This window comes from Manacus candei, unplaced genomic scaffold (assembly GCF_025592945.1).
Source record: "Manacus candei isolate 608988 ecotype Guabito, Panama unplaced genomic scaffold, ASM2559294v1 h1tg000081l, whole genome shotgun sequence".
Lineage (NCBI taxonomy): Eukaryota > Metazoa > Chordata > Aves > Passeriformes > Pipridae > Manacus > Manacus candei.
Genome location: NW_026138129.1, coordinates 758,327 through 771,257, shown reverse-complemented (window position 1 = coordinate 771,257; position 12,931 = coordinate 758,327). Strand labels below are relative to the sequence as shown.

The 12,931-nt window shown below is 42.2% G+C and overlaps 1 protein-coding gene across 3 annotated transcripts in view; it reads left to right on the top strand.

Moving 5' to 3' along the window:
• Positions 1-3,397: 3,397 nt before the first annotated feature.
• SMOC2 (SPARC related modular calcium binding 2) overlaps positions 3,398-12,931 on the top strand; it is a 136,612-nt gene continuing 127,078 nt past the window's right edge. Inside the window, exons 1-2 of one of the 3 annotated variants that reach the window (XM_051811164.1) lie at positions 3,398-3,414; positions 4,112-4,216. In XM_051811164.1, the coding sequence (XP_051667124.1) occupies positions 4,139-4,216 (78 nt within the window). In that variant the 5' untranslated portion in view covers positions 3,398-3,414; positions 4,112-4,138. Of the gene's footprint in view, positions 3,415-3,445; positions 4,217-12,931 lie in introns of those variants that run through there. The other 2 variants (XM_051811165.1, XM_051811166.1) reach the window with 2 other exon arrangements.

The window sequence follows — 12,931 nt, the reverse complement described above, 5'->3', positions numbered from 1 at the left end:
ACAGCAGAGGATTTTATTATTCCTTTAAACTAAACATATGGTATATGTGGGATATCACCCATATCAAGTATGAAAACCCATGAATACAGCTTGATGATACCACAAGTACAGTAGGGCTGGAGTTACTCAGATTTCTATTTGTGAGCTTTTAATTCAGGTTCATTTTAAAGACATGGGACACTTGTCATTGATGTCAGTTGGGTTTGATATAGTATCTTTGTTTAAAGGAAGCTAAGTAATAACGCTTTGCAAGTAAAAAAAATAATTACTACTATTTTGTTATTGTTTACTACAGGTGCAGTCTCTGTCACTGACTGGGATTTCATGGTGCTCAATAATGTAGAAAACTAGAAGAGAAAGGTAGATCCTAGACACAACATAGAAATAACTGTTCTGTACTTGTTTGCATGTTTGTAAGCACCTGTGTATTCTCTAAGCATTGTAACAACTGCTTGCTTGAGTTTTAATATAATTTTCCATTATTTTTCCAAACTTCAAGAATTAATCAAGTGTTTGGTACACCTCAAGTGAAACGACAGAACGCATTTGCTTCTTGAGAAGTAGCAAACTTGAAAAGCAGATGAGAGCAGAGAATCTGCTTGGTAATTCTTTCAAGGAGGGTACCAGAAATTCATAAGAGAAAAAGAATCTCTTTCTAAGAATCGCATTATCCTCTACCAAACAACACCTGATTCTGCTATGAAAAGCAGACTCCTGAATGCTTACATACCCCCAATAAGTAACTTGGCTTGGATCTAGCAGTCCATTCCTGTTTTTACAGTACTATATTGAAACATAAAAGGATATGCTTTCTGTAGCCTGAACAGTCAAGAGACTGATAAGTCTTCCTTTCTCACAGTTAGAGTTTCCAAGATTCTTAATGGAACAATCCTGTTGAATTTAATGCAGGATGGTCAACCATCCACAGGATTTTAAAGCAGCCTGCACAGTTCTACAGCAGAAAGATGATTTTTGCTTTTTCTGACAAAATTAAAAACAAGAAAAGAAAGCATTCATACTCTAGTAAATTCTGCTGAATATTTCCTGTGTGTTTGGATCCACTGCTGTTAAATTATATAGGATTGCTTCATGAGACTCCCTCATCTAAGGAATGAATTGCTTTCCTCAGCAACTCTAGAAAGACTCATGTGAAGAGATGAATATGTTGACCTCATTACAACAGTAGAAGTGTAGGACCTCAGGAAACTTTTGTACAAGGCATAATGTAGCACAGATCAAGTCTGGACATGGTCCTGGTGTGAGCTGGCAGGTGGGTCATAACTGACCCCAGTGCATGACTTAGAATGTGTCTCCCATTTTCCTCTAAAAATACCTACTTTAGGCTGAATTATCTTCTGGGATGGGGGGCAAAGAAAAGAAAGAACAAATTTTAAGTGGCATTTTCAAGTTTCTTTTGAAAAAAAAAAAGCCAGGAAAATTAGAGTACAGAAAATAATAGTTATTTTAAAACCATAATGCCAACAGTTTCTAGGCTCTAGGCTTGCCTTTTTGCAGAATTTTGGCCTTTTGGCTATTGATAACTCTGTGGAAGTCCACCCAAATTCAAGTAAGTAATAAACCCTCAAAAACCTGCAGCTTGTTTTTATTAGATATATTTCTTATCAATTCTGAGCATGGATTTTTTCCTACAATGTCAAATCCAAACTGCTGTGTCAATAAGAAGGTCCTGATAGATAAACCAAGTTGACCATGAATTGCATTTGCCCAGCTGCATGCCAGCAGTGCACAGGAGGACACTGAGCTGAAGGCAAAGGGACTGAGGGGCCAGCAAGCTACTAAGATCATGGCAGAAGGGAGAGCGGGCACGGGCTTCTGATGAGGGGGACCAGACCTGAACTGGGAAAACAAACTGGGATGAACTGGAGGAGGTGGAACAGGACTGGAAAGATGATTCTAGGGAGCTGAGACTGATTGCATTGACAAGGCAATGGTAATGAGAGACTTGATGGGGGAAACAGCATTCTCTACATATGGTGAATAACTTTGAGGTAGGAAAGAGGCTAGTCATGGTCACAAGAAAAAAAGCTCCTTCTGCCTCTGACAGAGATGTGAACATTGCCAAGTTTCACCCAGCTGAGAGGAAAGGGCAGTGAAGAACCAGGCTAGCAAAATATACTACACTGCCTACTACAGCAACTGGCAATCTGCTATCTCTGTGTGAGATGCTGCTAGTTTGAGGTCTGGTGCACTGAAGGGCCCCACACATGCTCTGACCTGGGCAGTACCATATTATAGCTCTATTTTCTTTTTCGCATTTAAAAAACCCTGAAGATATTGCAGGCCATGCACACATAGATGTGTGTGAATACTTCTTTGATAATTGCATCATATAGAACAAAACCTTTTGAAAAGGTGGCTTTTCAAATTCTTGTGAGTGTGGACACTCACTGAGACCTAGAGGTGCTGCAACTACTTTGTTGGCTGCATGCATTGAACATTGTAGAACCTGGAAAAGTCAGCAGTAGGTAGGTCAGTAGGTCAGCAGTAGGTCAGTCTCAAGTAGGGCACTCAACTCTGGCTGTAATCAATACTTCTCTTCACCTTGGTTCACCATGCATGCAACTAGTTCTCCAGAGAGCATGCTCTATCCTGAGTCCTGGCTGAGCCACATGTGACCATCAGAATCACAGAATATGCTGAGTTGAAAGGGACCCACAAAGATCATAAAGTCCAAGGATCATCAACTCCTGGCCCTGCACAGGACCATTTCCAAGCCTACAAGGATGTCAGATCTGAATGCTTGAGGAAATTGCCACTTGTGTGCTGGGAGCATGCCACTTTGCAGCCTCCCTAAAGCCCTTTCGTGCCAGGGTCCTCTCCCGCAAAGACACACACACGGAGAATAAAGCAAGCCCTGATAGCTTCAGCGTCTCTGGTAGTAGAGACTACTTAACCGTGGGGATCTTTGCAGGCTGGCAGTGAGCCGTGGTTCCCTGAGGAGGAGCGGGGGACTCCAGCGACAGAACTGCGGTTAAAAGGTTTCTTTCGGGCAACCGGGGAGAGGAGATCCTTCTCCGTAAGGAAATACTAACATTTGGCTCCTAAGAGAAGAGCAAAAGGAGCGCAGAACTGTGGGATGGAAGGTTCCGCCTGACACTGACTGCACGCGTAGCGGCAGCCCCGCAGCCACCGGCATCTGACCGGGGTACCCCCGGGCCAGCAGTGCGCGCTCCCCGCCGTGCCGGAGCGCCTGACTCAGCCCCCAGCGCTGTCCGGCTGCCCCACGGGGGAGCTGCTGCCTGGCTTTTGCCCCGGCCAGAAACTTGGATGCCGTGGCCCTGGCTCCCGCCCCGTGCGGTGCCCGGCGGGCGGCGAGGCGGGGCCAGGGCAGGGGCGCTCCGGGAGGAGCTCAGGGCTCACCAGGGTGGGAGTCGGGACCACCAGGGGCTGCCGGTATTTGTACATGTTGATTTAGCGTGAGGGGGTGTGGGGGGAATGAACCCTGCAGGGAAAGCAAGCGACGTCCCCCCGGCAGCATCGGGGAGGGTTAATCAGCGAGGATCTGTGGGTCTGGGAGGAGAAAGGGGAGGCCGGGTTGGGGAGGGGGCAGGATAAGAGGAAAAGGGGCAGAGCGGCTCGATGAGGTCCACACCGTCAGCCTTCTTAATCGCGGCAGTGCCTTCACGGGTGCTCCCGGTGTTGGTGGTGGGTCCTTCCTTCCCGTCCCAGTCGTTTCCTCCCGCTTCCCCTGCCACAGAGGAGTCGGGGCTGGAAGGGAAAGAAACAGACCCCCAGGGCTAGACAGCTGCCCACCCGAGGCGGAGGCAGGCGCGGCGCCCCAGGGGAGGCGGCGGCGTCCGGCACATTCCCCGGCAGTGGGAGGGCGCCGGGAGAGGAGAGGCTGGGGAGCATCTCCGAGCCGAGGCTGACTCCCGAGGAGCGAGGGAGGGACACAGAGAGCGGGAGAAACCGCCGGCTCTCAGTTATACACCCGTCCCCAAATTTTAAGGACTAGGGCGGGGAAAAAGAAAACTGAGGACCTGAGCTGGGACTTCCCAGCCGGAGCGACTGAAAAGGAGCCAAAGCAGGCATCGGGGGTGGGGGGGGCAGTGACATCCCAAGGAGAGTCCCCCTGCTTCGCTCCCCGCAGTCGCTGCGTGCCCGCCGCCGCCTCAGGATGTGGGTGCCACTGCTGCTGCTGCTGCTGCCCGAGCTGCTCCCCGCCGTGCCGGCACAGAAGCTCTCCGCCCTCACGGTAAGGCCGCCCCGCCGCTGGGCTCTGGGCGCCGAGCGCCCGCCGGGTCGGTGTCCGGGGCTCACCTGAGCGGGCTGATGCGCCCGCCCGGGCAGCGAGGGGGCAACCCGCGGCTGCCGGACCGGGGGCTGAGCCCCGCTTCGGGCGGGGGACGGAGCCCATCCCGGGCGGGAGTTCCGCCGCGGCTTGTCCGGCAGCGTGGGGAGCAGCCGGCACCGCCGCCCCGCCGGGCGCTGCCAGGGGAGAGCTGCCAGCGGCAGCCAAATGGAAGTTTAGTGTGGGTCCCCGCAGTGCTTCGGTGCGGCGTTAATGTCCGTATTAATGCTTTTGTTTTCCCGAAGAGGAATAATGCTGAAGTGAGGTCTGCTTTTGGACCGTCTTGGTTTGACGGATTTTACTTTATTTTTAATTATAAAGCGGCGTGAAACAAGCCTCTCTGGCTATTCCAGGCTCCACGATGCTAAACACCGAACTCTGTGTAGAGATGGGTGAGCCAATTCATTAGGCTTGCTAAATAAACCATAACCACTTTTCTAGCCAAGAGCTGAGGTTTGCAGCTAACAGCTCAGTTCAATCTTCTTGTAGAGTTTGCAGTGTTTGCAAAGCTATAATTAATGCAATCTGTAGAAATAAAAACATTTTCCTTAAATGTGTTTTTAAACAAGTGCTTGAGTAAACATAACGGGCAGCAAGTACCTCTTTCAAGCTGTTTTTAAGTGTTTTGGTGAAGGCTGTGCCCTTAGAGTGTATTATGACAAAGTTACAGGCAGTTGCAAAGTGAAATAGACCCTATTTTTGTCTCAGTCTTTCAGAAAATTTCTGTAAATACTTAGAGTTACGATTTTATTTTTTTTTTTCATTTTCTTTTCTTTTTGAATAAGGTGCTATAGGGACAGCTCAAGGAGAGATGGCAATGAGGGATAGCTGAGCTGTTCATACCTGAAATTCTTCAGAAGTTTTACCTCTTTGTCTAGTTTTTTTCCTCCTATATGATTTGTAGATTAGAAGCTGCTAACTGAAAACCTTAAAGTAATGAGTTTACTCCATGAATTTTATTGTGTATAACATTTGAAAGAGTGAGACAGGTAAAGTCAATTGATGTTCCTGTTTTATTTTTTAAGACCCTAATATGAAGCACCCTTAGACTGTCAGGTAATATATACTATTCTAGTTAACAGATTAACATTGCAATTTACTTTCAAGTTTGCTTTCACAAATATATAAACAGAATTTACAAGACAGTACGTGTTATATTCTCTTTTCTGTACATAAAAGGAGTTTTAAATAACAGCATGGAAGTAAACTGAAAATGCTACCAAAACTTAGTTTGTCCAAATGTAAAATAAGAATGATTGGCATTGTTGTATCATCTTTAGATGATACATAACCCAAATGTTGTCAAAGTCTTTTAACATATGTATATAAATCAATGCTGAATTAACTGTCATTCAGTGAGGGGTCGTCTGCCTTACAAAAGGGAACAAAAATCTGGCCAAGGGCACTTCGGCAAACTCTTTAAAAATTAAATGTCATAGATTCATGAGGATATATTTGACTTCACTGTTATCTGAGTGATATCTGAAGTCCCTCTCTTCCTTCTTTCACCCATCCAGAGTGTACAATATTAATTTCTGTACCTTATGGTAGTGTACATCTTTATGAACCATGACCAGAAAAGTCAATCCTGTTGAAATCCCCACCCTCTGCTACCAAAAAGGTAATGGTTTTGAAGACTTTAAGCATTCAGACTGATTTTAACTTGGACATTTCAGTAGGCATAGCTAGCCTTGTCAGTAGAGGACGGTAGGTACTGAGCCCATGCTAGTTTTTCTGTTGCCTATGCTCTTCTTACAGAAATGGCTCACCCATACAAATACTAGACTATGAAATCCTTCCATAAAACAAGTAATGAACAGGCAGACACTCATAGGAAGAAAACAACACACATACACACAAATGCACATATACATTCTACATCTTCCCACAAGACTACACTTTGAATGAGGCAGGTTTATTTCTACTATTTCTGTCCTTACCTATTTAAACAACAACAAAAAAGCAGTGCTATTACAGCCACAAATACCCTTGAATAATTCTTTACTCCTGTAGCCGTTTTGCTTATAGCTCACAGACTGTATAACCCCTGTGTACCTTTCTCAAATATTCATGGATATGTGCTTCATAATTATAAGGAACAACAAACCCAGGCTGTGTGGAAAGACCAAGAAAATATATGCTGTTTTCTCACCTGCTGTGCCAGTGTGTGATGACTGAGAATGGCCATTCTTTTCTACACAACAGGTGAAGACTTTATTTTTATTTGTGGTGTGAAGAATAACAAATAAAGGCTGATATTTTCATAAATAACCAGAGGCCATGGGAACAGACCGTGCTTCACTGTGGACCTGAGTTTCATAAAAACTACGGGATGATTACAGAGGGGGAGTGCTCATTCCTAATGATAGCACACTGTCACGGGTGTACTAATCTTTCCTGGTGATGGCAATATCAAAGGCACAGTCTCCTTTACTGCAGTGGAAAATCTGACATTAGATGAACCTTAGCAGTGACATGATAATAAAATTAAAGTTCCCTCTAACAAAAGCAACTTTAAAGTGAACATCATTTTCCAAAAGGTAAATACGTGGATGAGACATTTTTTTCCTTGCCCGGGTGTTGAACAGCTCTGGGCTCTAAGCAACAAACTGCATGATGGTTTGGGAGGGAGGGAGGGTATCAGTCTTTATGTTTTTATGTTTTTCATCTGTCTAAACATATCTCTGGCCTGTTTTAACTTTATGTCCTCGCTAGCTCCAGAAGAAGATCAAGTATTACTTTCAGAGAAGACTTTCAGTAGTTTGAAGAGCTGTATCTCCATTTAATTAGGAATAATATTTTTGCATTTTTCTTGGGCAGAAATGGTGCAACAACCACCCATATCTGTAGTCCAGGTGAATATGTAATTTTCAGATGTTGGAAGCTTTACAAAAGTCCAATAGCAAGAAATTACAGAGTTTTCACAAAAATAACAGCTTTGAGAGATTTCTGATTGCCGTCTTATAATGCAGTCTTATTTGACTGCAGGTTTGCAAGGAAAGATGAGCATATGGCTTCCTACAGCCTTGATAATAGCCATCAGGACAATTTCTTGCAGGTAGATGCATCAGAGTAGTCAGCAGGTAGTTGAAATGCACCAGCAGTCGAGAGTCTGGTACCCTGGTCTTTATGGCTATATTTAAAGTAAATGTGAGTGTTGTAACATGTCCATCTCTGCCGAAACTGTGGACCCAGCCAGAACTCATCTGATTCCCTGTCTGTGTGCAAAGGTAGAGAAGGAACATGAGAGGTGGGCAGATGCACATCTGAATCTTTACTGGAGAGCCATGATATGCACAAGAGTCTAACAGTTTCAGAGTTTCTGTGGGTTCATTTGGTTTGAGATAGGCCACAACTACTTGGAATTTGTACCAATCTTGGCCTCTTGTCATCAAAAGTTACTTTGCTGAAGCTGTTTCTGGACTCTCATCTCCTGAGTAGGACCATATTGCAATAATAGACAAAATGAAGGGAAACATAATATTCCTGCTTTGAATTTCTAACTGAGCCATAGGGATGCACGTGAGAGGAGGGCATTATTTAGTGTTATATTTATTGTTATTTCAAATGAACAAATATTGGCAACAGAACAATGGCTTTCATTCTGGAAAGGTAGGCTGGGAGCTGTCTCATAAGAAACTATGAGATCTGGAGGGACTGTAGCCAATTTGGCTGCTCCTGTTTTTTTCTCCCCTTGTGTCAAATACAAATCTTATGTTCCAGAAACTATCTCAAGTGGCCTTGTCCTTTTACCTTGTTTATGGAAAGCCAGGTAACACTTTGCAATTCTTGTAACACATTGTAGGAACATTTTTGCAATGCTGTATTTTTATTCTGCTCTGTGAGATGCACCCATTCTTTCTGGATGTATGAAACCAATGAGAACTGAGCCTTGTTGACATATTGTATTAGGACGATGGGCATATTAAGGATATAGGTACTTTTGTTTTGAAACACAGTGCTTTGAAGAAAGCTCATTTTGTTCCTTCAGTAAGTATGTTTATGATCACTGCACTTACCAACACACTTACTTTGGCATTGTTAATACTGCATTTTTGAAACCATCAACTTAGCTTTTATCTCAGTTGCTGTGTTGTGTGTGTGGATGTACTTTTATAAACAATAGGACACAAGTGTTTCTTATTTTAAAATCTTGATGACTTATAACATACCACAAACTATTTATTCTTTCAAAGCCTTGCTGAACCATGTGTTTCCCTCAATACAATCAATAGATCTTAAAAAGGAAAAAAGTTTGCTTGAAATCACCTCTTGAAATGAACACCTCTGCCTGTTAATAGTTCCTTTCATCGAAATCTGAATATTTCTGGGAACAATTGTTTTCTTTTTCTCCCTTGGCACATGCTTATGAGTATTCAATAGCATTTAATGCACTGGATAGCTTCCACAACACTCATCAATATAAGATGGACCACTAAGGTAGTTCAGTAAAGGGATCACAGCTTTCCAAGTTAAGGACCCCTTTGGATGGCGTCTGCAAACCAAAACATTTGGAAAAGTTATTCTAATTGTGACTGAAAAACCAAGACCATAAATAAAACTGTAAATGGCTCCAGATCCCAACAACATTGTTACTGTGAACGGGCATTGGTACAACCAAGGATACATCAGCTCTGAAAATAAAACACTTTCAACAATGCTTCCTTGCAATAAACTCTCAAGACATTTCTCACTAAAGAAACAAACCCAAAACCTGTGGGAGTTGTTACTGAAAAAGTCAGCAAACTTTTGATCAGGGGTCAGAAGTAATTTTTGTGCATGCAGCCAACATAAGCTGCATCTTATAATGTAGGAGACATTAATGGAGATGGCAAGTTGACTGCACACTCGTAAGATTTTAAAACCAGAAGTGGAGAGTAGAAATGAATGTGAGTGGGGAGGGAAGAGCAGGACAGAAGAAACAAAATGAAGTAGATCATGCATATTGTGGCCAGTTTTGATGCTTTCATCCATTCCCTATTACTTACTGAATACCTCGAGGAACATCTGTGTGTATTCCTTGACAGCTGGCAAACCTCAAGGTTTGGTTCATTTTGAGAAGCCTCCAAAGGTTCAGCTGCTAACCAAAACCTATCTGAACCCTGTTGGTTTGGAAATCGGGCTATGGATCTTTTCAAGATCTGGTTTACTCAGGACTTTGCTCATGTTTCCATTTCTTCAGCCAGACCAGCTTCACCACAGGCACAGCCATTTTCATGGTATTTTGGTACTTCCATTTCCTGTCAGGCCTGAGACCAGGAAGTGCAGAGGCGCCTGAAAATTAAAAACTGAGTAAGAAAGAGTTGGAATCAAAGACCTATTTTTGAACAGCAAATGAAGGTCTGAGTTTGGTTCAGGAGTCACATTTTTTATCTGAACAAATTTCCATGTTCTTGGACAATTTGCAGAGTGAATGGAGGCTACCCTTGCAAAAGACTCAGGGATTTCCAAACATTTTGTGTTTTCTTTAGAATCAAAATTCAACTGTGTCTTAATTTTCTGGTTGATTCAATATTGTTATGTGAGGCAGATTTTTAAGGAGTTGACATAATACATTCACGATAAAGGCCATTTCACAATGAAAATTTGGAGTGCTTTCTTCAGAATTTATGAAGTCAAAATAACTTTTGACTGTGTGAATACTGCCCTGGTGATGCCAATCATTTTGGTTTCAATGGCCCTCTGTAGTCTCATGGGATATGCTTCTGTTGACATTTCTTTATCCACTTCTGGTTATTAATTGCTAATCACCACCTTAATATTATCTACAGTGAGAGATAAAACTTTCCAGTGCAACATTGGAGGTGAACTTGAAAAGAAGAAATGCTTCAGGAAAAATTTACACTTTGCAATATGCTAATGTTACGCAGAATAGTTTATGACAAAAGAGAAGGAGGGATAACTTAAGATGTAGCAAGATATTGCCATAAGCAAATAAACTAAGCAGAGAAGAGAAGGTATAGCACAAATACCTGCATTTTTTTCCTTCACTTTTTCAATCTTTGTCTAGCTACCCCATGTACAGAGCAAATTGGTCTGAATTACAGCTGTTGCTGTAGTGGTGGTGTTCATGGAACACGATGACACAAATTTTGGTTATGGGGAGGTGAAAGCCACCCAAAAGCATATGGACTGTTTTTTATATCAGTGTGGTAATGTTCAGTATCACAGGGTTTCTTAATATGACTTTACCAAATTATCAGTGGTCACCAAGCAGCAAAGTTAATGTAGTGTCACTTCTTACCACAGAACCTGTGAAGTCGCTTGTGTGTCAGTGTCCCAAATGGAAGTTTTAACCAGTCCTTGCAGAAGAAATCACTTTGATGAGTTAGTAACTGCCCTTCAGTGATTTTTTTTCCCCTGTCTAATTTATTACCTTTTAAAAATGACCACTAAGTGTTTCATCAGCTGTTGAAAATCCAGCCTAATAGAGAATGCAACCTAGAATTCTTGTTGGGACGGAAAGACAAACCATTTCCTGAAGGCAATCCTTTCCAGCTCTCTCCCTGGCTTGCTCAGTGTGCTGCTAGAAAACTCACTCAAGAATGTTTACCTCATACTTGTCCAAAACCTAGCCTTTTTTTCTTCTTTTACTTTAGGCTGCTGCTTCTGTCATCTTCTGAGTCACTGAGTAAAGATCTTCTTTTCTTTTGTGTTACCTTAAATTTATTCTGAGGATGTAATAATATATTTTTCTGTCTTTTAGGTGTTCATTTTTTAAACTGTATACAAATTAGCTGTCATACATATACTATAAATCTTTTGCTCTTTCCTAAAGCACCTAAAAAGTACTTACATGAAAACAAAGAAAAATTCCATTGTTCTGGAATGCTCTTTCTTTATTTATGTCATGGCTGCATGCTGTATTTTACAGATTTTTTTTAGGATAAAATGCTGCTATAAAGTACTCACAGTTGTTTTATTTGGGCTAGATTTATCATACATTTATCAATATCCTTTTTTTTTTTTAATTAAAGCAAGATACTGGCAGTGAATAAGCAGTGTAAGAGCTCAGGGGACATCTGTACATTTTTTGAAATGAAAGTAGTGACAGATAAAGAATAATTTTAATGGTAATCAGGATGGACTCACTATGATCCAAGATGGACTCACTATGATACAGGTGGCAAGCTGCAGTACAGAGAAAACCTGCAGACTGTAGGCACTGTAGATGTCAGGACGGGAAAGCAATTACTCGGTTTCATTATCTTTCTCTTGCTTTTATCTGGAGTAAAGCAGAAGAGTGGTGGAGTTTAGTTTGAGTAAAAGTCTGCCATTGAGTGTCATTACTAATTTGAAGTAGGGTTAGAAGGGATGGTGATGTTTTGGTGAATACACAGACCGTTTTAACCATAACCACACAGACTATATTTTAACCGTAACATGTTTACTTGAACAGAATTGCTGTTAAATCAGATCACGTGTTCTGAAGTATCACAGAGCAAAAAGTACGTGATTTGTTTGGGATCTAGATCATGCAAAGTAGAGAATTGCTTCCCAAACCTTTTTCTTTGCTAGGTGCTGCTCTCCACAGTGGCATCTTTCTGCTAAAGGTAAATATTAGAGTCTGTTTAGAGAACACAAGTTGGACATATGGCATTGACAGCATCTCAGAAAGATGGTGATATTAAAATGTGAGAATCTTTTCTCAGTGAGGCTGATATGTGTATGCCATGCTGATATCAGTGCACTTGACTTTATCCTGACTTTCTATAGGCATCCAAACACACTGGATTCCTTCTTGGGACTGTGAGGTGAACCTCATGGTCTTAAAAAGAGAGTTATTATTAGAAACAGGAGGACATTTTGAACCCACCTTAAAACTGTCTCTGCTTCAGTTGTCCCAGTTAATGTATTTGTCCTCATGCCCATCTGTGTAGGTGAAGAATTATTTAATGCATTTAATCTCAGTGTTTTAAGCTTTAGAATCCATATTGATGCCACTTAGTGAAGAAAAAGGTGTGCCAGTGAAGCTGACCCAAACACTGTAAGGTTGTATTTGTCAAGTGCTGTGGTTACTATTTGCCACCTTTTTATGCCAATAGTGCTGTGTAATACTGCTCATGTCCAGAGAGCTGTCTTCCTGTGATCTGATGTGCCTGCTAGAGTGAAAAATCACTGACGTAAATATCACTTTTTAAAATAAAAATTTCTACCAAAGAAATGAAATCAAATAAGTGAAATCTGGTCCTGAAATAAGTATGCTACTTTGTAGTGGAGAATAGCACGTATTGAAAGATACCTTGAAGAGAGTACAGGAATAAAAAAATGATTGACAACAAAGAAACTAAATAAGTTTTTGACTTGATCTTAGACTTATTTGTTTTGTAAATTAACTCTGTTGTGTAGGCTGATTTTTTGGGGTAGAGAGCCACCGAAGACTGTAACACAAAATAAAAAGCGAGGGTGGAAGAGGGAGGGATCTCTACAGATATTTCTCCATTTTTCCCCCTCTCCATTCCCTTGCAAATATAAAGGGGTGGCATCACTTGCGCAGCATCCTGGCAAGGAGATCACCTTGTCTTCTTCCACGGCACTTCAGGGATCCACCACGGGAGGGAGTGCAAGAGCAGCGCGATCTGCACCGTCTTCTCTGGGAAGGGCTGAAAGGAGGGAAAG